The following is a 25031-nucleotide window of genomic DNA, read 5'->3' on the forward strand; positions in this document are numbered from 1 at the left end:
GAAATTTAGTCTGCGATCGCCGGGCAATTACATACTGCTGCTGTGTGTGTTGGTGTGAGTGAGGAAGGGTTACTGAAATTGGTGAAACCAGACGCAGAGCTGTTTCGCCACCCAACCTGCCGTCTGCTGCTGTATCGCACGCCGTGGTCCAGTGCTTGGCACTTGTGTGTTTCTCGACCAAAATCTACGCGGTTCGATCCCGTTATACTCGCTAATTCAATGTGTATGGCTTTAGTGGTAAGTAGCGACCGCCTTCAACCCACAAACTACTCAACATTATGGTCATTTCCTTCGCCATTGTATCGTAACATGTTGGAAATCAGCTGTCGCAACAGCGCGTCTCATTCATGGACGATTCATTCAACACCGAGAAATACGGATGAGCATCGGTTCTGTGAACGGAACGAAAGGCCAAGTTTAAGTTGCTTTTGTTACCAAAACCACGGGTAGTTTATTGCCATTCGTTTGTTGGGATTTGACCATGGCCACACCACCACTACTACGATTCCGACCCGTTCTAATACCCGTTTCAGTTTTGGTACATTCCCCGCCGTCCAGAATAAATTTATAACTCATTTGTGGGTGTGTTAGACCCACCGACGCTCTAGACGGATGTGCAGCGAAACGGAGAAGGAGATGTAAAATTTTCGCATCGCACAATCCGCCGGAATAGAGCGCAAAAAGACGGGGAACGCAGGAGACCGAAATTGATTACATTTGGTGTACTGTTTGTGCTGTTGGAGTGGAGAAAGTAGTATGGCGCAATTCGGTCCGTGTGACACCTTCAGGGCTGTTGTGGCCCCGTTTACGTCATGGGCTCTAGATTTTCTCTTGCATATCGATCGCAGGTGCCCCAGCGGCGATTTGCCCATTTCACGTACGTTAAATTTAGATCGGCCAAGGCAATGAACTTCCCTGCGGCTCGCGAAGCCGCCCGCCGCGCCCGGGCCAAGCAACGGTCTTCTGTAGCAGAAAATGTAAAAAAGGCGGAACGAATCCCTCTCGGTCGGCCGCTGGTTCGCTGTTGCGTGAGAAAGAACCCGCCGCGAAATGTTGGGCCGACAACCGCGGAATGGAAGGATCCGAAGAACAAAGACGAGCTATCCGACACCGCGGTTGACGCGCCTTGCGGAGCCCGAGCGGGGGTTCGGGTCGGGCGGAAAACGGGTGGAAACTATCATAACTCGAACTGTGTCCTAGATATAGTTGCCGAGTGCCGCTCCGTGTCGTTCCGTTCCCAACACACACACACGCACATGCGGTGCCTTGGCCCTATCCGGAAGGAATCCGGGGAGAAGGAAGTTTGTGTAGTTCCAACGTCTGGGACGTCGGTGTAATATACCAAAAACTACATCTACAATGGGTTCCGTTTTCAATACCGCGACAAACGATGTGTTTTCGTGGCCTTAAAATAGGTTCCGCAAAATCTAATGAAGCTGCGGCCAATAATGTTGAAATATTCCGTTCCTAAAGGCAATCAATAACTTTGTTCAATGTGATTTCTGGGCGGTCTTTCTGACCTGATGGTGTGCCTGGTATGGAATGTTGTTTACCTTCGATAAACACATCGTTTGAAGCCCTTTGCCGTGGAATAATTTATGATGCTTTTAGGCCAAATATCTCCAATACACAGGAGGTTAGTTGCGTGTTGAGAAAATATGTAACTTTGTTGGACATCCTCGACATCCAAAACTCGTTTATTAGCTTATTATCGGTTAGAGTACTTTCTGCGTCGTATAAAAATCAAATAACTAATTTTCTCAAGATCGTGGATGGATATTTTAACATTGATTGTGCCGGAAATAATTCGGCCATCGTCTCGAAAACCACAGTCCAACCAATATTTACTTGATTTATTAACTCGTAGTATCTCCGGAACATGAGAACTGAGCGAAGCGAACGGCTTGGTGGATTAGTTCCAAAGTCTTTCATTCTCATCTTCTCCCCAAGTTATGCTACCAAATTCGGTGTCCGTTTCCGAACCCCTTCTGAAATTGCACCATTTTTTATCCGTCTAGACGAAAACCCCTTCGCAACCCGATCCGTCGAAGATCTCTTCTTGAAATTACCGTTCCCAAATATCGCTTTCATACTAATACATGAAAAAAGCACGCATCGTCTCGTGTCTTTGTTGAATTTTTTGCATTTTTTTTCATTTATAGCACAGGGCCTGCGAATTTGTGTGAATATTAATATTATGTAAAAGGCTGGTGGAGTTTCTACTATTACCAAACTTGCGTTTCATTCGCAGATGAACTAAAGGAAACGACTGACTGTCGAATTCTTTTCGTGGTAATCAATGTCAGTGCTGATCGAGATTTTAAGTCTTTGTTTTAAGGTTGGTTTTCTTTCATTAATTGCGGCCTCATTTTTTAGCATTTTTAGGCGAACTGAATGTACGCCTCTTTTCAAGATCTAGGTCTGGCCATAGATTCGAATGAATGTTTTTACACATCAAAAGTCTCACTTAACGCGTTAAAAACAACGAATCCATTCTGTGTTCTGAATCAAGAAAAATACGAAATTGGCGGCCACAGGAAAAAGGGGTACACGCCGGCAAAGAGGGACCAAGGGTTTTTTTTTGTTGCTGAATCCCGTGTCTGGTTGGTTGCAAAGGAAGTCGAGGGGGTTGAATAACCTTGATCGGGTCATTACCCTTCGGTTCTGCAACATGTTGCTCCGCAAGGAATCGCAAGTAAAGGCAGAGCAAACGATGGCGGCGATTGAGATGAAAAACGAAAAACCAAAAACGGTTTTCGGTTTCTTTTGTTGGGAGTCTTTTGGGTTCGCAGTGCAGCCAGAGAATGGCCACGAATGCACCAAAAATTTTGCGCCATTAGCAACGAAAATGCATGCGGCTCGAACGAACTGACGTGACCGCCGATTCGACGGGGGCAAACACATTATTCCGTGCACAGTGTGTCTTCAGGCTGTTGCTTGAAAAGTTGTTGTTGGGCTTATGTTCGGATCCGTTGCACCAACAACTGGCAAAAGTAATTGGCCTCGTATGCACTGAATCGGGAAGGGTTAAAGGTAACGCGATCATAACTCCATTATATTTATGTTCTGCTTGAATGCTTCTGTGAATGCTACACGTTAGGACCTTCACAGTTCATCGAGTGCCCTCGACAAAATGAAGCCGCGATCAAGAAGCAAAAAGGATGTCGGATACAAAGAATATAATACAGATGCGGAGTCATATCATGAGGATACATCGCACAGCTTTACACGCGTTTTCCAGCCATTATCCGTATGGAGAAGAATCTGAATTTTGTTATCAGTTTTTAAGCTCGTTGGTGAAGATGGAAAAATATATTAAGCCGCCCTCTGCAGAGGAACTCCCTGTAGCTTGTGAGTGGAATTGGGGATTTGGGACTGGTACTCTTTAAACTGCTCCCTGTCAGCAACAGCTTTAAGAGAGGTCGTACAAATTTATGCATGCCTTCAACGATGCCCGCAGCTGACCCGGTGTAACGATGTTGGATATGCACCGAATTCCTGGTCTTTTGTCAGTTGGATAACGGTTGCAGAAAAGAGGAGGAAAGGTGCGGATGAACCCGCTGCTTCGTGTGTACGACTCCAAACGAAGCATAATAAATGCAGCCACTGCTGCTTCGCCATTTTGTTTCTCTGCACATTTTGCGCACTGCAAGGAAAGGAGCAAACGGGCGGTCCCTTTTTTTTACTTGCTTTGCTTTAGGCTTGGTTTTAGCGCGATTTTCTGTTTCACCGTCTGTCCGCTCAAAGATGGGAAGATCATATGTTGTGCGGTTCTTGAATGCGGATCAGTTTTTGCTTCAGTTCAATGATCTTTACTTGCATGATCGTACCTCGAAATGACACGCTCGCTGTTTAGTTGAAGCATGGTCAAACTCAGGGTTTTTTATGTCCAAGAAAAACGGACTGGGCCGTTTTTATAACTCCATAACCTCAGATTGTATTTTCGCATTAGATATTTAGCACTGCAATTTCCACGGATGTTCTAAAGGTTCTATTATTATAATGACCATCATTATGCACCTTTGATGCGGCTACCATTCAATATACGTTTCATGGTGCCAAAAACTAACATTCGACATTAATAATAAATTTAAATGCAATAGATATGAAAATGGCCACAATATTTCAAATGTACTTTCGGCTAATCGATTGAACTTTCATCTTCTATAAATTTATAAAATTGGATTGATTATCATTGCAATCGAAATGAAAAACGATCGTTTCGTTCGAAATGAGCTGAGTGAGTGACTTTAAAAATGCCCTTTGAAGTGGTATGTGTAGCGGAAAATTACGTGTTCAAAGAAGAATGGATAGACTCCAATAATATGATTTACAGGGTGAATGTATAAAAAAATGCAACAAACTTCAGACAGCTGTGATTTCTAAACCTCTCGTCTGACAGCTGTCAGATTTATTCCAGTGACAGCTCATTATATTGTTTAGAAGCGTGCAAAAGCATTTTGGTGCGAATTTTTCAGAAGAAAAGTTATTCGTGATGGAATTCAAGCGTAACAGTGTGATTTCATTATATTTGGCTGGAAAACCACAAGTGGCTATCGTTAGAGCCCTCCAGCATTTAAATGTTAATAAATCTTTTGTGTCTCATACCATCGCTCGTTACAGTGATACTGGTGGCGTAGCCTGACGTCAAGGAAGTGGACGAAAAAAAACAGCAACATCACCAGAAATGGTTCGAAAAGTGAAGCAGTGACTTGATCGAAATCCGCGTCGCAGTGGCAGAAAAATGGCCCGTGAGCTGAACATATCGCAAACTTCCATTCGGAAAATATTGAAAAACGAGCTTGGACTAAAGCGCTTGAAGATCCAGAAAGTGCAAGATCTTACCGATGCACAAAAAAAAGATAGACTCGAAAGAGCCAAAAACTTGCTTCGCTTGGCCGCGAGTGGTGAACTGCCGAATTTGGTTTTGTCCGATGAGAAACCATTCGTTATCCAGCAGTTTGTAAACAAATAAAATGATCGTGTTTACTTGCCAGAGAGGTCAGCTGAAAATTTACACCTTCGGTTGGCCACCAGAACTCAAGCGCCGGCCATGGTGGGGGTGTGGGCCGCCATAACAGCCGATGGTCGCTATCTGCTCGTATTAATCGACCGTGGCGTCAAAATAAATGCCGAATATTATCGCAAAATATTCTGAAGAGTGTATTGGAGCCTAGGGCACGCAAACATTTCGGTCGCAGACCTTAGACATTCCAACAGGACTCAGCACCATCGCACTCAGCACGCGCTACCCAAGAATGGTTAAAAAATGAGGTTCCTCGCTTCATTTCCACCGCACAATGAGTACCAAAATCTCCGGATGCCAATCCGTTGGACTATTGTGCCTGGGGTATTTGAGAAAGCAAGGTTTGAACTAAAAAATACCAAACTTTCGATCACCTCAAGCAAACGCTTCGCCGAGAATGGGACAAAATACCGCAGAGCCACTTGCGGGCAACGTGTTACGGTTTCATTGGCCGTTTGAAGGCCATAATTCGTGCCAAAGGTGACCAATTCGAACAAACCTAATTTGTTCTAAAATTTTATGAAATTTCCGACATTTTTGGCTTTCATTCAATAAAATTGAATCAAAAATGAAAAAAATATGGCGTTTTACTTTGTTGCAGTTTTTTATATTCACCCTGTACTAATTGTTATACTAATTGTTAACCCTTCGACAATATCAACCTTTGAGGAATGTTCTGTGTTTGGCGTTCCCGTTAAATACTAAACAAATTTTGACTTCACCTTCAAATCTTATGTGCAGATAATGTTAGTTGAATTGAATTGATCGTATTGATGTGATGTACACTACTTTCTAACGTGATCGATGCATGCATACTAATGATGCCAACAATTGTGACTTGATAAAGTCACAACTTTTCTTCCAAGGTTTCTTTAATAATTCCCATTTTAATGTGGAAGACATTTTGTGAACTAAATCGTGTAAAACATGTTGCTCAATAGTGACGATAAATTCCCATTTGCTTTACCTTTCCTTCGTGTTCTCTAATCTTTCAAGTATCTTCCCGTGACAAGAACGCAAAAGTCAATTAGCTCGTTTAATTGAGCTCATCACGCAGCGGCGACGATATTCGTGTCCGTTTTGGAATGTCTTTCAGCGGGCAGTATGACTCCGGTACAATCTCCTGGGTGTATCACCCTACAGCGCGCGCGGGTCCTGCGGGGATTAAAGGTCAAACGTTTACACTAAATGGAAGCCGGCAGTTTGATAAAAATATCCAGTGTTTGAAAAATCGATAATAATACGCCGGTGTGGCATTGTGGCGCAATGTTGCGACACTCGACGAAGCGCGCGGAAGGGCTAGGTCAATAAGGGCCCGTTGCACGTGGCATGGAAAAAACGTCTTTTGGATTTTGCGTGACATTCGATATTCTACAACTTTCTGCTCCGTTTGTTTAGTCTGTCGTGTGATGGTTGCTGTCCAGTGGTGGTGGTGAGGGAAAAGGAAGCGCAAGAATAGTCTTGTGGCTTTTGTAGCTTTCGTAGTGCTGCTGCTGTTCCGAGCGTCCCGTAAGTTAAGCTGCGGAATGGACTTTATGATGGATCGTTTCTGATTGCTCCGAGGAAGTGATAAACAAACAAATTAATTATAGTTTGAAACTATTTATTGGACAAGTTTTCTGGGTGGCACTGCGGTACTGAAACACTAAACATGACATGTTGATTGCACTAAACCGATCAAACAGTTAAATAACGAGCGGGTTTGTTACATGAAAATTTCAAGCAAACGTTTCTAAATATACTGGTTTTTATAAGCTTTCAATATAGTATGTTCAATTACGTAAGAGTGGCAGAGGTGTAATTGACAATGTTACGATCATTACTCCTTCGAGAGTCCAAGTTTTGTGTGACCCACTGTTCTTCTCTGCTGTTAGTTCCTCATTAGTACTCTGTAACCGTGTATGCCAGAAACAAGCGGTTAGGAAATATACCGAATTGTTTACTCGTCAACGGAAGGGCTCATTCTGGGACAGCACTTGAAACAGATGTGCCATCACAGGAGCTAAATAAATATACATTTTCCTCACGAGAGTACGTCTGAAAAGCGTACATTGTTGAGCTCGCGGGTTGAATGAATACGTTACGTCTAATTCGCAAGCAATTTGTTCCGCTATTTGCCAATTCGCTAACGTGCGAAAAGTGTGGTTTTGCAGCATGCAGCAAGTGTCTTACGCAAAGTAATGACAAATTGGTGTTTTAATGCAGCAATATAAATCAAGGAATATGCCAACGTTCAAGGATCAAGGAAACAGGCTATGACGCTATGACTTCTTGGCATGTTTTGAGACTATCACACCGTTCAAAAAGTCCCGGGACTACCATAGAGATGGCGCTAATAATGCAATTCATATACCAGGGTTCGGAAGTACCAACCTTCAGATGAGGTGTGTCAAAATTTGATGTAATTCGAAGCATAACCAAGAAAGCTATAGTGGTTAAAGTGACGCTACTTTTGCAATCCTGAAAAAATGGACCAAAGCGAGTTTCGTGTGTTGATAAAACATTGTTTTCTAATGGGAAAAAACACTGTTGAAGCTCAGCAATGGCTTGAAAAACGTTGTCCGGACTCTACTCTGTCTAAACCAACCATTTTTCGGAGGTATGCTGACTTCTATGCGGTCGTGCTGATAAAAATGATGCGGAACAATCGGGTCGGCCAAATGAGGCACTAAATCCAGAAAACACCAAATAAGTATTGAAAATCGCGATGGATGACCGCAAAATGAAAGTGCACGAGATAGCTAAGATGGTGAACATATCAACTGGTAGTGCATTTACTATTTTGCACCAAAAAATGGATATGAAAAAGGTTTTCTCAAAATGGGTGCCGCGTTTGCTCACAATGGAACAAAAGCCACCATGGCACAATTCAATCAAAACGATGATTAACTTCAAAGAATTAGGCTTTCAACTGCTTCCTCATCCGGATCTGGCCTCTAGCGACTACTGGCTCTTTACGGATCTCAAAAAGATGCTCCAGGGAAAAAGATATGGCTCGAATGAGGAGGTGATCGCTGCTACTGAGGGTCATTTTGAGTCAAAAGACAAACCGTTCTACAAACATGAAATTGAAAAGTTAGAGAAGTGTGGAATAATTGTATTACACTTTAAGGAGATTATGTTGATGAATAATTAAGAATTTTGCCGATAAAATGTTGTTTTCATAGTTAGTCCCGGGACTTTTTGAACGATGTGTTACCAGTGTGTGAGTACCTCCACAGCATTTTTATTTTCTCTCTTTTATGTTCATTTCTTAGCGATTATTGGTTAATAATTTATTTTGTTACTCGTACGTTTAATATCTTAACGCGTTAAAGAGAGGGTGCGGAAAGTCTGCTCATTTTTTGAGGTAAATATTGAAACCCTGGCCGTCGGTAGATGTTCGCAACGTGCGCGGCGCTCAACAGTTTATCGGCAGCATGTTGCAAGATAGTAGCCATAACGGGGAGTGTCTTCGAAGGTAATGTTGTCCGGCAAGAATCAATCAATTTTGCTAGTCGTGCACTCCACGCAATTGTTTAGGGGTGCAAATTTACTACTAAAGATATTGGTAAACAACTGGAAAACTACGCTTCGAATGGTAGCGCGATGACCTCCGGCTGAAGCTAACCTTGGCGCGTGGCATTCGTCCTCGTGCCGGCAATAATGCCTTAGTGTGATTTTTTTTTCATTCGTTGTTTTCCTTATTCAAACAACCACTGGGCGGCGCGCCTTGACTGGTGTCACAGCGAATGGGCTAGATTTATTTTCAGCGCAGGTCGCTGCGCTGCTTCTGCCGCTCGATTTGCTGAAGCCGTCTGCTCGGAACGTGCCATTACGATTTCGGTCTAATTTCGTAGCCTCGGCGACCCACGCTTATCGGGAAATTATAGACGAACGGAAGTTCGATGTCGGCCACCACGTCGGTTGTGGATGCGATGCCGAGTGCATTTCTCACGTCGTTCGAATCCCGAATACTAACTGTTACACGTGCCTCGTGAACTACCACACGTCTAAGTGGCTCCTGCTTACCCCCGTGGCATCTGCCTCGCATAGCTCCGGTTGCAGCATATGGCGAAATAGGTTGTAATGCGTTGGAATTCTTGGCAATCTATACATTTTCCGAAACGAACATTAGCACGCTTCGACTTCGACGGGGTCGGTGGACAAGAACAAGTTCATAAACCTGGACGCTAGGAGTGCGACATCAGAGTGCGAAGGATGTCAGAGTTCTGGAGGCATATTTGGATTTGGTTTTTGTCTAGCCGTGTCCGCTCTAAATCAATTCTCTTAATGTGTTTATATACGTAAAGTTTGCATCATGATTGGATGATCTTATTACGTCAATCGGTACAGTTACAAAACTACACGCCTCCCACAAAGCGGTGGCAACCGTGATTGCTACTGGTGCTCATGGAAACCACAAACGGATGCAATTATGCAACCACAAATCGATAGTCAAATGATGTCGGTAACGAGACACGGGCCGATAAAAAGTGCTTCCTGCTTCCTGCACCCGTAATCATCACGTTCACTCTCCAACGGTCGTCGGTGTCGGCGGCGCACTGTTGACGAAACGGACGAATGGGCGGTCGTGTCACGACCTTTACTGACTTAACAAGGGCACAACAAGTCCTTCCATGCGCTATCCTTCACCTCCGCACGGTGTGCCAAGATGTGGCGCATATTCCCGGCTGCTGGTCGGGTAAAATTGATTCGAAAGGGCTTCTGGCTACTGTCGAACTGGCAATGGTCTGCCCTACAATCCCTGATTCTGGCCCTGTACACTTGTGGCCCTTGCCCGGCACCATTTGGGGTAAGATTTTGTTAAGTATGAGGATCAATACTAACGTTAGTCAATAACGAATAACGAATAATAAAGTATAACGAAAATGTAATTTAATCGTCATAACTTCGGCTCTTAGTACCTTAAGCTTAACGCCGGACACCTCTGAGTTCATACCTGAGTGATTAGCACCACATTCTGCTCTTACATCCGACTTCAGCCAAATGTTTCTTCTCGTGTTTGCCTCTTGGTGCGAGTTTTACCCGTAAGAAGCCGCAAAAGATGCCAACTCTAGTGCTGCTCTGGTTTACATTGGCACGTTTAAACTTTGAATCATGTAATTAGGTCATAAAAAACGTGGTTAGCCATTTATTTCCGACCGCGCATGAGAACGTGCACGTCCACGAGAGTGCTGTAGCCAATAAAGCGGTAAAGTGTTGCTTTTTCACGCAAAACCCTCACCATACAATCCATCCCGCCAGTCCGCCGGCCGGGGTTGACGTGGGAGATATTTCAAAGCAGCAGCAACTAACGACACACAATTGTCAACATTTGAGGTGGCGCTTTCCGCCCCTGAAAATGGTCAGATGACCGCGCGCAGTAAGACTGAGGCGCAGTTTCCGATTTCGCCAATATTTAGAAGCAGTGAAAAGTTTGGCGATGCTGAGTGGAGATTTTTTGTTCAGACTTACAACACCAGCTGTGTCCTGTCAGTTGTCACCCCCTGAGGACTCCACCTGGGATTTTTCAACCTTGACCAATGTTTATCTCCCCGCGGACCGTCACATGACCTCTATGCGCACGCGGTGATCTTGCTTTTGCGCCAGGCACTGATTGATGAGCTGACAGAATGCAAACAAAACCTTCGCGTTCGAGGGTGACTTCGATCCTTGAAATGTCAATAGTTCTCTCCGTTTTTGATTTGTAATTTTCGCGCGGTTGTAGATGGATGTTCGAAAAGGCTTCGATGATTCGGCGAAGAAACAAACATTGTTCCCATAGCTCCCGATAACGATCTTAACCGGATGTGCCTTCCTGGACTATTTTCGTAAGGAATATGGGGTACTTTCAAATGTTTCCAAATCGTGGCTTCGTCGAGCGCGTGTATCGATTGTCGGTGACACCCAATACTCTCAGGTGATACATGAGTTGCTCGGCAATGTCTGCCTGTAACTGGTTCTGTGAAGCCACCCAACCGGATCTCTGCTGGGTGAACGAACAACTTGAATGTATTCAGCTGCCGATTTGAGCCTCTTCTCACCAATACGGGGACGATGGGGAAACCATTAGGGCGCAGAGAGCTATCTACTGGGGTGTTCAATAAGTTCGAAGCCTCGATAACACCCTTTTTTTTTGTTATGTTGATACACTCTTTCTATAAACGTATGTGATGTTTCATTTCAATCGGTCGCTCAATTCTTTTTTACCAGCCATTTAGTATCGACATGTCACAGTATGTTTTACAATGGAAAAAATCAAATATCGTGCAGTGATTGAATTTTAAAAGGTTTCAAAGCAAAGGAAAATTATGAACGAATGTTGAGATTCCTTATACACATGAGGAATCTTCGTCTTCAATTGAAGGGTGTATGTCCAACGTTGGTTAAACAAAAAAATGTGTAAATCAGTCAAAAAATTTATTAAAAAATAAAAAAAAAAAATATTTTGAAAGCTCGTTTTTTACAGAATATGTAAAAAAATATTATTCAACTGTCATATGTCTTAAGGAATGCGAATTGCCGAACCTTTGGTTTTACTCCTTTCATCAACTCTTGCACGAGTCTTCTTGAGGTTCCGGTTGACGATGGCCCAATATTTTTCGATTGGGCGGAGCTCTGGGGTGTTGGGAGGGTTCATGTTTTTGGGCACCACCTGGACCACTCCATGGCCTTTTTCCCATGAATACATGATGCTAAATCCAACCAAAACAGAAAAGAACCTTTTTTTTCTAGGAAACGCAAAAGACGTTGATTTAGGCACTCTCGGACATATGGTGGTTGATGTAAATGCCACTTTCAAAACCATAGGAACAGAAAGCCCGCATACGAGATATTTCTTTGCGGATTTCGACAGCTTTATGTTCTTGCAAATCTCTTCTACCTTTCCTCTTTCAGTTGCACTATAGTACTCCTGTCCAGGAAGCTGTTTAAAGTTTGCTTTGACGTAGGTTTCATCATCCTGCACTACGTCTATCTCTATGCACAGATTCCGCGATCGTTTTCTGGCCGACATGTTTTGCTTGTCGCCATAATTTGGAGTCACTACTTTCTTGTTGATTGCCAGAACAGCACGTTTCATAGTTCGATGCACGATACTTCCAGCTTGCTTGCGACATCTTGGACGGAGAGTTTGTGATTCGTTGATTTGGCCATATTCAACAATTTCTCTAACTTGGCGTGCGAGTAGTTCGGATTTTCGCGCTGACGGTGCAAAGCTTTGAGATGATGCTCCTCCTGATTCGAATGAATTCGTCACGTTGAAGTTGACCAATTTTTGACAGGCCCACCCTTTAGTACATTAAAAGGGGCTTTTTTAGTTAAAACGTGGTCGTACTTGCCTTCAAGACGATCCATTTCAAAATCGTCCAAAAACAGACCAAGCACCTGAAATCGTAGAAAAAATACAGGATATCGTATTGGAAAATCGTCGAATCACTGAAAGAGGTTTAGTACAAGGCCTAGCCATCTCATTGAGCAGTATAACCAGTATTTTGACTGAAGTTTTGGGTTCCTGAAAGCTGTGTGCAAATTAGGTACCGAATTCGCTAAAAATGGAACAAAAACGCATTCGAATGCAACATTCTGGGTAACATTTGGGGCAAGGATTTTGTGCGTCGATTCATCATTACGGATGAGACTTGGGTCTATCACTATGATCTTGAATCAAAATAAGAGGCTAAAGACTGGTGTGAACCCGGTTCTCCGGATCCGAGTTCGGGGCCAGAAATCGCCCAAAAAAGTGTTCAGTATCAGTTTTGTGGGATGCGAATGGAATTTTGTAAGCGGATTACTTACACACTGGTAAAACAATAAATTTCGATTGTGGTTGTAACCTTTTAGACCAACTGAAAGTGAAAATGGAAAAAATCCATGAATTAAAGTTCGAATTGTTGCAGTATCCACCGTATCCACCAGATTTGGCCTCTAGCGACTTCCATCTGTTTTCAGACCAAAAAAAAACATGCGTGGAAAACGTTTTTCATCAAATGGAGACGTCATAAGAGCTGCGGAGAAGCGTAGTTTGAAGCCCTTCCAGATAATCACTTCAGGGATGGAATTTATAAATCGGAGTCTCCTTGGCACAAGTGTATTGATGTTCAGGAAGGCCATATAAAATAGTAAAGTGCATTTAAAACCGTAAAAATGTATTTTTCTTGTCGAGGCTACGAACTTTTTGAACAGCCTAGTACAGCCAAACCCCAAACAGGGATTGTGCGTCACGACAAGCATTGGCCATTGTCGTTTGCGCACACAGCCAGCCCCCAGTACGTCGCGATTGGTGGCAATCGAATGATGTGAGTGATGCCTGCCCCCCCACCGGTTGTTATCTGACCGGGGGGGAGGAAGTGCCGGCCGGCCCATCCGCCACTTGGAGCCACGCTTAACAGTGAGGTTGAAGGGTACATAAGCCGTTGGCGCGATGAGACACTAAACCCCACGGACACAGAGACACGCACACGCCGTCCATCAATCTACTACGACGACGAATGTCGTGGGAACAACGGTCGATTCATCGCGCCTGGCAATGGCTCGCGGCAGAGTCGCAGAAGAGTTTCTCACGAGTCTCTCAGTCAGTTAGTAGAGCGCCCACAGAGAGCACATCCCCGGGGAAAGAAGCTCCGGAAGCTGAGAGGAAATTGTCGGCGAATAGTTCGCGAATCTGGTGCCTTTTTTGCGTCGTTCTGTGTGTGTTACCAGCGAAGCGAACCATGGGTTTTCCCCTCGCTTCGGTTGAACTGTGTGACTAAGTGTAGAGCCCCGTAGCTCTCAGTTCGGTTCCCGTGAACCGCCAGTGTTGTTGTCAACTTCAAACTGAACATCAAACAAAAATAAAAGTGTGGCTGCTGCGTCTACAACTCGAACTCGAAACCCACTCCGTCAAAGACCAAGCGTCCCGTCCCGTCCGTACGGCGTAGATTGCTTAAGCTTCCCGAGCCAAAACCTTGTGGAAACTTGGCGCGCGCGCGTATGTGACCGTCATCACGGGTGCATCTTTCGTTTTTCATGATTGACAGTAAGGGGGGGCCGTGTCCCGAAATCGTATCACAGCAGCAGCTGCAGCCACCACGATCCTCGCTCGCAGCTCATCGATACAGCGCCAAGCCCGGAACCGTTCGACCCGGGCGACGGCGAAGGAGACTTCTGCCACCGAGTGAGCTCTGCTGTCGGCGCGCCATCGTACAGGCATTCTTTAAGGAGAGCGTCACATGAGGGGATCGGGATCGGGTGATCAACAAAACTTAACCCAACAACACCCACCGCGGACCGCGGGTGGACCGAAAGTGTAATTGTTTGGACGGGTCCTGTTGCTTGACCAGCAGCTGCTGAAAGGAATAAGGTCTCTCACGTAAGTGGCCTGCCTTAGGCTCAGGTTTCTCTCCTGTTCGACTGCCAGACACGTGAGGGAAGATTTGCATCTCACGGGGGCGCTCAGAGCTTATCAGCGCGCATTGCAGTTGGCGTTAGTTGTTATCTTTCGACCGCAGAACCATTTGCCCCGCCAGTGTGATAAGTGATAAATTGTAGTTGCGCATCCTGTGCGCGGGCAGCTCTTCGTTGTCTGCGCGGTCGGTGGATCGATAAGAAAATGAAATTGAAGCACAATCTGCAGCAATGCTATCATCGGGGAAGCAACTTTGCATGCTCGAGCTCAGGCTCCTACAGGGTGGCCCATTAAGGACTCTTTTTGCATTTGGTTATGAAAAAAACGACGTAATATTTTACGATGCTTGAACGTTCATTTGAAAGGATGTCAATTCACCAGCTTAGCAGTAGCCTATTAAATCGACCTATTGCTGAGTACATTTTCGACTGTCTGTGGCCACATATCGAGAATGGCAATTTAAATTTCGGTCTTGATGTCTTCTTATGGTTGCTACTTCGTTCGAATAATATTTATCTTTCACCGCAGCCCAAAGATAACAAAGGCCAATGGTGTCCAATCTCAACTTCTCGAAGGCTAATTCATATTCATATCACGTCGGGGTCACCAATGTAGAAATCTTGTTTTATTTCTCAATTTTTATTTTTATGATCGGGAGATATCGTTTAGTGCTTCTGAATGCATTGAGTGTCACACATGAACTAACTTGAGTAATATCCGATTGTGCGGAGAAAACATTGTCAATGAATACTTGACGATTTTTCGTAAATCCTGCTCGACGATGCTACTCGACTGCTCGAATTCGTATACGCGTACTTTTTCGAAAAGATATTGCTACGACGAGGTCGCTACATTCATATCACCATTTCTGTTGAATGTTCCATTTCCGAACACACGATCGTGGCCGACGATGTATGGCTGTAGATGGTTGATGTCGATAAATTTGGTGAATTAACCTCTCAAATAAATGTTCAAGCATCGAACAATATTCAGCCCTTTTTTATTTCATAACCTAATGAAAAAAAGAGTCCTTAATGGGCCACCCTGTACTTACTGCTGTTGCTTAGCGCTGTGTCCCGCAAGCCCGTTGTTTGGCGTCAAAGCATCGGTTTGTTTTCAAGGCGTCGCTGTTTTGTTTTTATCTGAGAAGAAACGCACCGGGCCCCGGTATTTATAAGCGAAGTTGTTGGGTGCAAGAAATACAATCTAGCACCTTGTGTGTTGCGTCTCGCCAAGAAAATGCAAACGGTGCAAGAATTTCCACTGACCACACCCGGGCAGAGAGAGTGCGTTGGCGGGTAGAGGCGGGCAATCTATTTTCATGTTCTCAATTCATCAACCACAAGCATCAGGAGTGTCTCGCGACCGCGACAGGGAGCAACCCCGACGGAGAGACTGCTCTCACACAGCTTCGGAGAACGCTCCTCAGTATCACATTTCACGGGCGGTGGAACTCGTGCGAAAAGGAACTACGAAGCGCGCAGTAGACCTAACACACGCCGATCACACGATCTTCTAAGGTGACCCAACTGCGCGTTCTATGGGACAGACTGGGCTAGGCGGTGGGCGGCCGACACAGGACGGCAAAATGTGGTACCGCGGGGGTTTGTAATTATCCCGCTTTTTTTCGCACGCAACAGGCGCCACGTACATCGGCGACATCGGCTCTCTTGGGAGGATCGGGATCTTGAGTGCAAAACATCTTTTCCCACACATGAAAAAGAATGGGTTTTTATTTTGACGAGCGGACGCGACCGACGATCGACGGGGCCTGCGATGCACAGCTGCGGGCTATATTTACTCGGCGCGTTTTCTTCTGGCCGCGAAGATGCGCAATATGATGGTGCTGCTGCCGGTCGGTTCTCGAACATCATTGAACTCGCTTCGATCTGCTCGGCTTTTTCGGCTTCTTCTGATTGTCTGCCAAGTTCAGGCTATTTTGCCCATCTCGGGACATATCTTCTAAATATCGTCCAGCTCAAAATCCATGATGGTTTTGAGTTGTGAGTTCACAAATAAAAGGTAGTGGGTTGGGCTATGTTTTCTTAGCTAAAAATAATACCTTGAATATGTCGCGCGACATGCCGCGAAAATTCCGCGCTCTCCTCCGGCGGCGTATAGATGATGTTTTCGTCGTAAATGTATGTCCACAAGTACGGGTTTCTAACGTCCAAGTGATAAGACCATGACTCAACCGCACAACCGTCTCTGCAATACTTTTTTGGTTTTAGGCTGTGATGTCATCGACGTACGTTTGTGACTCTTTGAAGAATGCGAAACGGTTGCTCCATTGACGTACATTGCAGATAATTGTGGCGGCGAGCCGTTTGGTGGTAATACATTGCAAAAACATTGGCAGATTGGCCAAACAATTGGCAATATGTAACGACCAAACCGAAGGAGCTTACCTTGATCCTGGTTCATTTATCGGCACACTCGGTTTCAAGGCACAAGAATCAAATCATACATCTGTTGACAGTTGACTGTAGTGTTGAGCAGCCTCCCAACGGTGACTACGATTTGGGTTTTACTCTAGCGCTTGTTGTGTTTGGCTGAGTGTTTACAGTGAGTGCACCTCTGCCGCTCGTGTACGTCTCACATCTCGAAAAACTAGAGGCCGCCTTTGTGTAACCGACCCGATTTGCGGTAGGGAACGTGTAAATTGTGTCACGCGCAGTGCCACTGGTGCGCCTCGTGCCGCGATGCTTCTGGAAACGACGGAATGACGGTATAATTAGAAGGAGCTTGCGAATCCGCGCGTAACCCTCCGCTGACGGCGAACGTCGTATCGATAATTAAAATAGCGACGCCACCAACCTTCAAGAGGAAGTGGACGACGTAACCGGTGTGGCCATTGCGTTGTGATCATGTTCCTGAACCTGAAATTAAACACACAAAAAAACACTTATTTCGCGTCCGACCGCTGGGTTTGCTGACGTAAACGCTTCGCAACGTTTTGCGCAATAGTTGTCGCAAAGGAGGAAACGGGCCGGTTTGAGAGGCACAGCGCGGCACATTGGTGGGCGGCTGCTGCTGTGTGTGGGGAGCCACCACTGGGCGATAAGATAGAACCCAAGCCGGTTCTATTCGCACGCGGACGGGTGGTAATGGTGGTGGTGGTGTTCCAATGAAGTCACCGATAAGGTGTGACCACTACCAAAGTGTGGCGCCAAAGTTGCACTTGAAAACATGTTTCTATCGACTGAAAGTGTGTTTGTGGGCCAATCGAACGATCGACGTACGTCATATGACGGCAGGAAGCAGAGAGGAATGGCAATAATGTCCGGCACATTCCAAGTTATGCTGTACGGCATTTTGTCAATTCTGACGCAGGCTGACAGTCTGGGACTGCAGATAACAGTTTCCGTGAGGTGTTTAGTTTTTGGACACCAAAGATAACAACATCTGATGGAATCATAAGAAAGGCTCTAATCGTTGTCCTTCCAACCCTTTTCTCTTCCAGCTGGTGCGGCTCGTTCCAACCTCTATGGAGTTTCAGCTCGACAGCGCGGAATACTGCCAGGCACAACACAAATAAGCGATTCGCACGCTCTGCCACCCCTCCCTCCCCCAGGCCGAGTGTCGTGAGCGTCAAGCGGAGGACTCGGAACGCAAAGTTGCAACGCGAGGATCGAGCAGAAGCCGCGCGCGGTGCTGCCAGGACAGGACAGAAGAGCGCGACATCCGACTGACCGACGAGAAAGTTCAGAGGTAGCGGTGAGGTAGCAACAGTGGCGCAGCGTGATAGCCAGGATCTAAACGGCTTGCGAAAGAACTTGCGATCTTTCGAATGAGAGGCCCCGAGCTGGCGCGTAGTAAATTGGAGAAGCAAGTGCTACACGTCGACGTAGTAGAGCACATGCGATTGTTTTGGCCGTAGCCTTCACCAGTCAAGCGAAGTTGTTGTCATTCATTGTTGCCGTCATCGCCGATTAGTCGCCATCTTAGTCGCCGGCATCTTAGTGGGACTCACTGTTTTTGTGCAGCAAAGGAGTGCAGCACTACGATCGTTGGCGCTAATTCAAAATCATCAGACATCAAATCTCTTGTGTTCCTGCCGTTACTCGCAACCACAACAACAAAACAAAGTAACGGATTTTCGTACTCCACGGAGAGCTTACTGGAACGAAAAAGCGTCCCACATCGAGCTCGTTCATCCGAAGCGCATACCGCGTGCATACCAGGAACATCGACATTTCCTCCCCCCGAAAACGTGGTCCCTTGGTTTGGCTGCTGAAACCGCACACGACAACTATTGACAGGCGAGCTTAAATAATCCCATCGTTCGTATGCTTCGGCGGCTCCCCAGCATAAGTGTGCAACAAATTCTTCGACAATTTCATGCAAAACTCGGTGGCAGAAAGTAAGTACCTAGCAACCCTAGCCTAGATCCATATCGATCGCTTCCGACTGGAGCAAAGCTTGATTCTAATGTTGTGTTAGCTCGTCAACTCTGTGTTCGCAACTTCTGTAATCTAAATCTAAATTAGAAGCAATAGTAGATACGATTTTTGCTCCCTCCAGTGGTCGATTATGTACACTTTTAGCATTGTGCCGACAACTAAAATTATTTATTTTCAGATTGAGACTGATTGTAAAATAGATCTACATAACATAGTGAAACCACATTTAAGAGTCCATCAAGCAAAAGGAGAAGAAGGAGTTGCTTGCAGCAAGCTATCTAACTTCCTTAAACTACTTTTCGGCGACAAAGTTTTGTCCATTTCATCCGCAAACTGACCAAGTGAAAATCTTACAAAACCTGAGGCAAACAACCAGAAGGAGCACCTATCCACCGAATTTTGATTGATGAAGCAGAAAGATTCATAGAAACTGTGTAACATTATTTCAGAAAGTTGGTGGCAGTGTTTTTTAGACCTGAATGTCGATGGATTAAAGTGTAAGTTTCAGCGTAGACATAATGGTTAACTTTTTTTTTTTAAGTGTCCTCTCAGGTGCATTATTATTGACAGGCTTTTTATTTTTTTGGTCTAAAGTATTCGAACACGCGTTTTGTAAAACACACGTTGCTTATGGTTTCTATCTAGCATTAAATCTAGAAATTCTGGTTTCGACCTCTGTCGGTCGGGACAATTTTCATGGATTGTAGAACATAATTAATATTGATACTAATATTGACTTTTGATCACAAATCACGAATGATTTTTTTTTGTAGATGCATTAAGCAATTCAATTATTTATTTTGTACCTTGGTCCTAATTCTAAACAGTTTTTAACAAAAACTTGGATTTTTCTCCTATTAAGAGACTCATCCAAAATATACGGTATTAGTAATAGGATTTTGTATTTCTATTTCGTAATTGCAGGTTGCTTGGAAAAGTTGATACAACAGTCTTTACATGAGTGTTTCGTTTGTTTCGTTGATGGTTTAAACGAGGGGAAAATCATTAGTTTTGTTGCAACACACTTGAAGAAAACACGCAAGCAAATTCACTGAATCCAGTGGTAGCACATTTCGACCAGCGCCGTTTGCCTATTTTCACAACGCCCAATGAGTAAGGTTTTAGTCAGCAGTACTTACCGTTCGATTTGAGAACTCTGCGGGTCCGTCGCGCGTGTGTGCTTTAGTGTGGTTATAAAGAGACGTGGTTTTGAATGCTGCATGCTGAGAGGAGCATCTGATGAGATAAAAGATAAGCGTAGCGCGAGTCTCAAGACAGATAATTTTCCGTTTTATGAGCCTGTTACTCGGTTGACAGTGGCTAGTACTGCGTCTGCCTTTGCTGGGCACCTTTCTTAGATACTTCCCCGACACGAACTGTTCCAGAGGAAGTTTGCAAAGGTCACAGCGTTCATCTTACGCTGACGTAGCAGTCAAAACCCACCCTTCGAACACGCCACACTCAAAGTCCTCGTGATGCCGGTTGCGTGAACAAGAAGAGAAACAAGAACGAACCAACTGACATCAAAGATCGAGATCACCGAAAGGAAGTGCACGAAATCGCGTAAAGAAAGCGTTCGGCAAATATTCAAAACATTCAAAAACATCGCATCGTTCAATACGCAAAACTACAGAAACGAGAAAGGACGGTGTGACGGAGATAAGATAGTAGCGAGAATTGTTTGATTACAGCTGAAAGCTGAAGCGTTACCGAAAGCTGAAAACAAACCAGTGGACGGTGAATCATACGGTCGTCCGTGGCGCCACCCATCGCCAACCGAAACGCTCAGTAAACCACAAGGGCTTGCGAACAGATTATCAACGGTTGCCCAACAGGCGTTTGTTTTGTGATAAACTTTTTTGAAAGCTTAAAACCGGCTGGGCAAAAAAGGACACTGTCGTCGTCGTCGTCGTCGTCGTCGTGTAAAGAGGTGTGATAAGGATTCGCGAAAGCGTGCGACGCTTTTGTTGGTAAAAGAGAAGCGGTAAAAATTGACTGAACGTGGGAAAAATTGGTATCGTATTAAATTGCCCATTAAAAGCGCATTCCTTCGCCGTCGTGTGTCTATCAGAGAAGGGGCGTCTCCATTGCCGCCCACTGCCCGTTGTAGGTGAATCGTTGTTTGCCACTCGAGAAGCAAGGATTTTTATGACAACCCTCATCATGCGTCAGAAGGACATCAGACCAGCACCGGCTCGGATTGAGTTTAAGGGAATGAAATTCCTGATTACCGATCGGCCATCAGACGTTAATATTCTTCCGTACATCGCTGTAAGTAGCAATACCTATTTGGTGAAACTTTTAGCCTCTGGTTGAGCTTGTTTCATTTCATTATTTTAACAACGTATGTTTTGATTCACTTAATCTATCATTACTTTTCTGTGCAATGTAGGAACTGAAGAAACATAACGTGTCGGTAGTGGTTCGCGTCTGCGAGCCAAGTTATAAGATCGACGAGCTGGCCAATCAAGGCATTACCGTGCGAGACTTGGCATTTGAGGACGGTACCTTCCCACCGAATGAGATCGTGATGGAATGGTTCGAAATTCTGAAGCAAAAGTAAGTGTGTCGCCTTGGAGTATGGCTTGATCCTGGATGGCTCTGGATAAGCGATCCCACCAGTAAATAAAAGCTTTCTTTACAGGTTTCAAGAGGATCCGGAGGCATGCGTTGCGGTACATTGTGTGGCAGGTCTCGGTCGGGCACCGGTTCTGGTGGCACTAGCTTTGATTGAATTAGGTCTTAAGTACGAGGCAGCTGTAGAATTAATAAGAGAGTAAGTAAATGTTTGACGTTTGACGTTGACGCAACAACATCAATCCGCTGCTCTCATACTCTCTGTTTCTCTCTTTTTCGGTTCGCAACGAAACAGCAAACGAAGAGGTGCTATTAATGCCAAACAACTATCATACCTAGAAAAGTATAAGCCCAAGTCACGATTAAAGCACAAAAATGGTCACAAGAACTCGTGCTGCGTGCAATAAAACTATCAAAATTCCCACCAGTTAAAGTGTTCATTTTAAGCAGGAGACAAACAAACGAAAACAACATTTATAACCAAGGATTTAGTTATCCAGGCAACAGATCGAAGTGGTAGGCGGACGTGAAATGATCATCCGAACAGATATTGTGTAGATGATCAAAATGATCGAAACGAGTCGACGGATAAACTGCGCAGCCTCTGGTGGTTCTGGCTTGTTGAGTGAATTATTTTAATGCAGCCCGAAGTAAAGGATATCAAGGAAACAAGGACCTCGAATCGATCACATCGGTCTCAAAGATAAATGCCCCCTTCTATTTGTCTTGATTTGTCAATCAATTTTCTTTTTTCTGTGTGTCTAAGGAGGGCCGAAACTATGTAAATTATTTTATTCTCTGTGATGATTTATAGGTGTCTTGAGGTGATTGACTTATATTCTGTTTCCTGTTTTAAAAAATAAAAGTGGTCTTCACAAGGCGGCTGTTAAGTGAGAAATCAGGCGTGGTTTACTCCGTCGATTCGCTTCGATCATATTTGTCGTAATAAAACCATTAAGCACTGAGCAATAGTTCAATGCTGTGAAATAGTTGTACAATAACACTCTGAAACAAAACAAAACTAATTAAAGAACTATTCAGCAGCGCTAGGAAAAACGTTTTTCTTTAACTTCCTTCACCGTCCCATATCATTTTTCAACACAACCGCATTATCAATGCAGGCCTCGATGTGGGAACTACAGTTCCTTCCTGAGCATTGCCATTCTCCCTCAGCTAGCAGGATTATTATTAATAATTGAACAATTGTTTGTGAGTCGCATGCAACGTGCGGTGGTAAACCACTGACATAGTGAAAAACTCCGAAAAAAACGATTGAACATTTTCCGGATCAAATTGATTCCCAGGCTTACTACTGAAACGCGTGAAGCAGAAAGTAAAAAACACGTCGCATAGTGTTCAAATGAATCAACTGAATGACCTTCGTCTCATGTCTCGTAGAAGCTTTTGCAGGCTTGAAGCAACGTAACGTGCACAGATATTTGAGTGTTATAATGGGAATTTGCGCCTCCGTCGTTAGTGCCACATGACTTCTTAGGTGTGATTTTTTAACTTAAATTTTGTATCTTCAAAAATTCACGGCTGAAGTTTGGGGACTCACATGAAACAACTAACTACTTCCGGGAAACCAAAATAACCGTTATTGCGCATAATATTTGTAAATTCGTCACAGGTGATCGCAATCAGCTCTTCTTGTTTTTTTTTACCAAACAAATAATTTGGTTTGTACTGAATACGTAGCAACAAATAATGCATTTTCGCATGTCCAGTGTAGCAGCGAATCTGCGATCGGCTTAAAAATACTAGACCGCCTACTGCATACGATTTTACTTATGTTTAGGAGCATACCGACGTTTCGTGCAATACTAAATGTAACATAATAGGCCCACAGTGTGTTATTTTAGTAGTTAAATGAATAAATGTATACCACCTGCGATGTTTACGCCGTTAACTCGTTATCGTAACCGGTAAAAATTCACGAAAACTTTTAACGAAATCATCGAGTTTGTGATCGTATAATGATTTTACATGACCATACGATGCTTTATGCGTTGATAGAGTCTTCTCACGAATGTTATTTTAATCGATGGCTAGTTTTTACTTTAGACTTCAGCTTTGTGCATAAAATCCTTGCGTGTCTGTAGTAGATCTCTTACCTAGAAAAACCAGGATGGGCAATCTGGTCTAGTCCTGAACAATCATTCCATAAATGTTTTATGCTATAGTAGATGGGGCACACTTGTGCTGCGCTTTACTTTACTAGTGATTATTTATTTTTCCTGCCACTCTTAATAGACCAATTCTTTCGAAGTTTCCTCCCACAACGCAGTGTTCCATTCGACAGCCGATTATTGGAGAAATTCCTGAAGAGCTTTTATGGTTGTTCTCTCGCCTGTGACGAACCTTCTTATGCTGCTAGCATCAATTCATTATCTTTTTTCTATGCCATGCAAGGCACGATTTTCCGCGAACGAAGTATAGGTTTTATTGTAAATGAATTGATTCGTCATTGAAACCATCAAGCGAACGACGCAGAACGAACGAACAAACGAAACGCTGAACCATTAATAAGATGAACAATGTTTACAATCTTCCATATTGGAGAGGGCCGGACGAGAGTATTCAGGATCAGCTCTACTACTCTTGGGGATGGCTTTTACGCGAATGTCTGCATGTGTGTGCTTACGGTGGTGTGAATTGACATATTCGTTATGCGACTTGTAGCGCTATATGTTTAATAATTAAGTGAACAGTGTTTGCGATTTGTTTTAGAAGAATCATATCATAAATCAATATACTTTGAAAAGGATCACTACATTAATTATTTCAAGGGAAGGATTTTTGGATGTATTTAGCTACCCACGGCTGCTGAGTGATAATTTGGTTCTGCAATGGTCAGATTCAATTGATTGATATTTTGATCTTTATTGTCTAATAGATTTCACTGTATCTATTTTCGCGGTGATTTAGAAGAGGTTATTCAATTTTGTTTGCATGACAAAAAAAACACACACACCTAACAGCAAACATCCACGAGGCAGCGAACAAGATTTTTTGGCGGCTGGAACTTGAACACGGTCCGAACATTATGTTGCAATAATAATAATAATGAAAATAGAAAAGAAACAACTAATACAATATACATCGTCAGCCCGAAACTAAAGAAAAGAAAAATCTGTTCTCAGAATTCATCCATACCACATTTAAGAAGTGGAAACATAACTACATTAACATACATAAGACATATGTGCATTAAAACGCGCAATCATGCAAGTGTGACTACATTAAACTCTATTAGCTAATGATGGTGAACAACAAATATTAGAAAAGTGACGAAAACTGTACGCAACTACGATCTATAGATATATACACACACATCTATATATATATAGAAGATATATATATATATAGTTGAGCAGTGAAAATTATGAAAAATGAATCACTAAAAATCGCAAAATAATAAAACAGTCACACAGCTAATGCAAATAAACTAACAAAAAACTGAAACAGCAACATACACGGTTCGCACGAAGATCGACTCAATTGCTAAATCATATTCATATTTTATACACAATGCTAAAAGAAAACCAATGAGAGAACAAAAAATCATGCAACAAGCGAAAAGGATAATCGAGTTGACAAAGCCAGCCGAAACTTGCAGTGATATCGGCTGACAAAAGAGTTATATTGATGGAAACGG

General features: G+C 43.9%; 1 protein-coding gene across 5 annotated transcripts; it reads left to right on the forward strand.

The window, feature by feature from the left end:
- Positions 1 to 23524, forward strand: LOC128275018 (PRL-1 phosphatase). 5 transcript variants are annotated; one of them, XM_053013387.1, is made up of 7 exons: positions 1 to 237; positions 17857 to 18756; positions 18975 to 19293; positions 19721 to 21067; positions 21189 to 21355; positions 21429 to 21572; positions 21669 to 23524. In XM_053013387.1, the coding sequence occupies exons 4-7, from the start codon at positions 20945 to 20947 to the stop codon at positions 21778 to 21780; spliced, it is 546 nt and encodes a 181-aa protein (XP_052869347.1). In that variant the 5' UTR covers positions 1 to 237; positions 17857 to 18756; positions 18975 to 19293; positions 19721 to 20944; the 3' UTR covers positions 21781 to 23524. The 5 variants fall into 5 exon arrangements, with proteins under 5 accessions (XP_052869347.1, XP_052869346.1, XP_052869349.1 ...); XM_053013386.1 differs by lacking the exon at positions 1 to 237 and adding an exon at positions 13629 to 14357; XM_053013390.1 differs by lacking the exon at positions 1 to 237 and adding an exon at positions 13632 to 14357 and having other exon boundaries at positions 21441 to 21572.
- Positions 23525 to 25031: the final 1507 nt, after the last annotated feature.

The sequence above is a fragment of the Anopheles cruzii genome, chromosome 3 (assembly GCF_943734635.1).
Source record: "Anopheles cruzii chromosome 3, idAnoCruzAS_RS32_06, whole genome shotgun sequence".
Taxonomy (NCBI): Eukaryota; Metazoa; Arthropoda; class Insecta; order Diptera; family Culicidae; genus Anopheles; species Anopheles cruzii.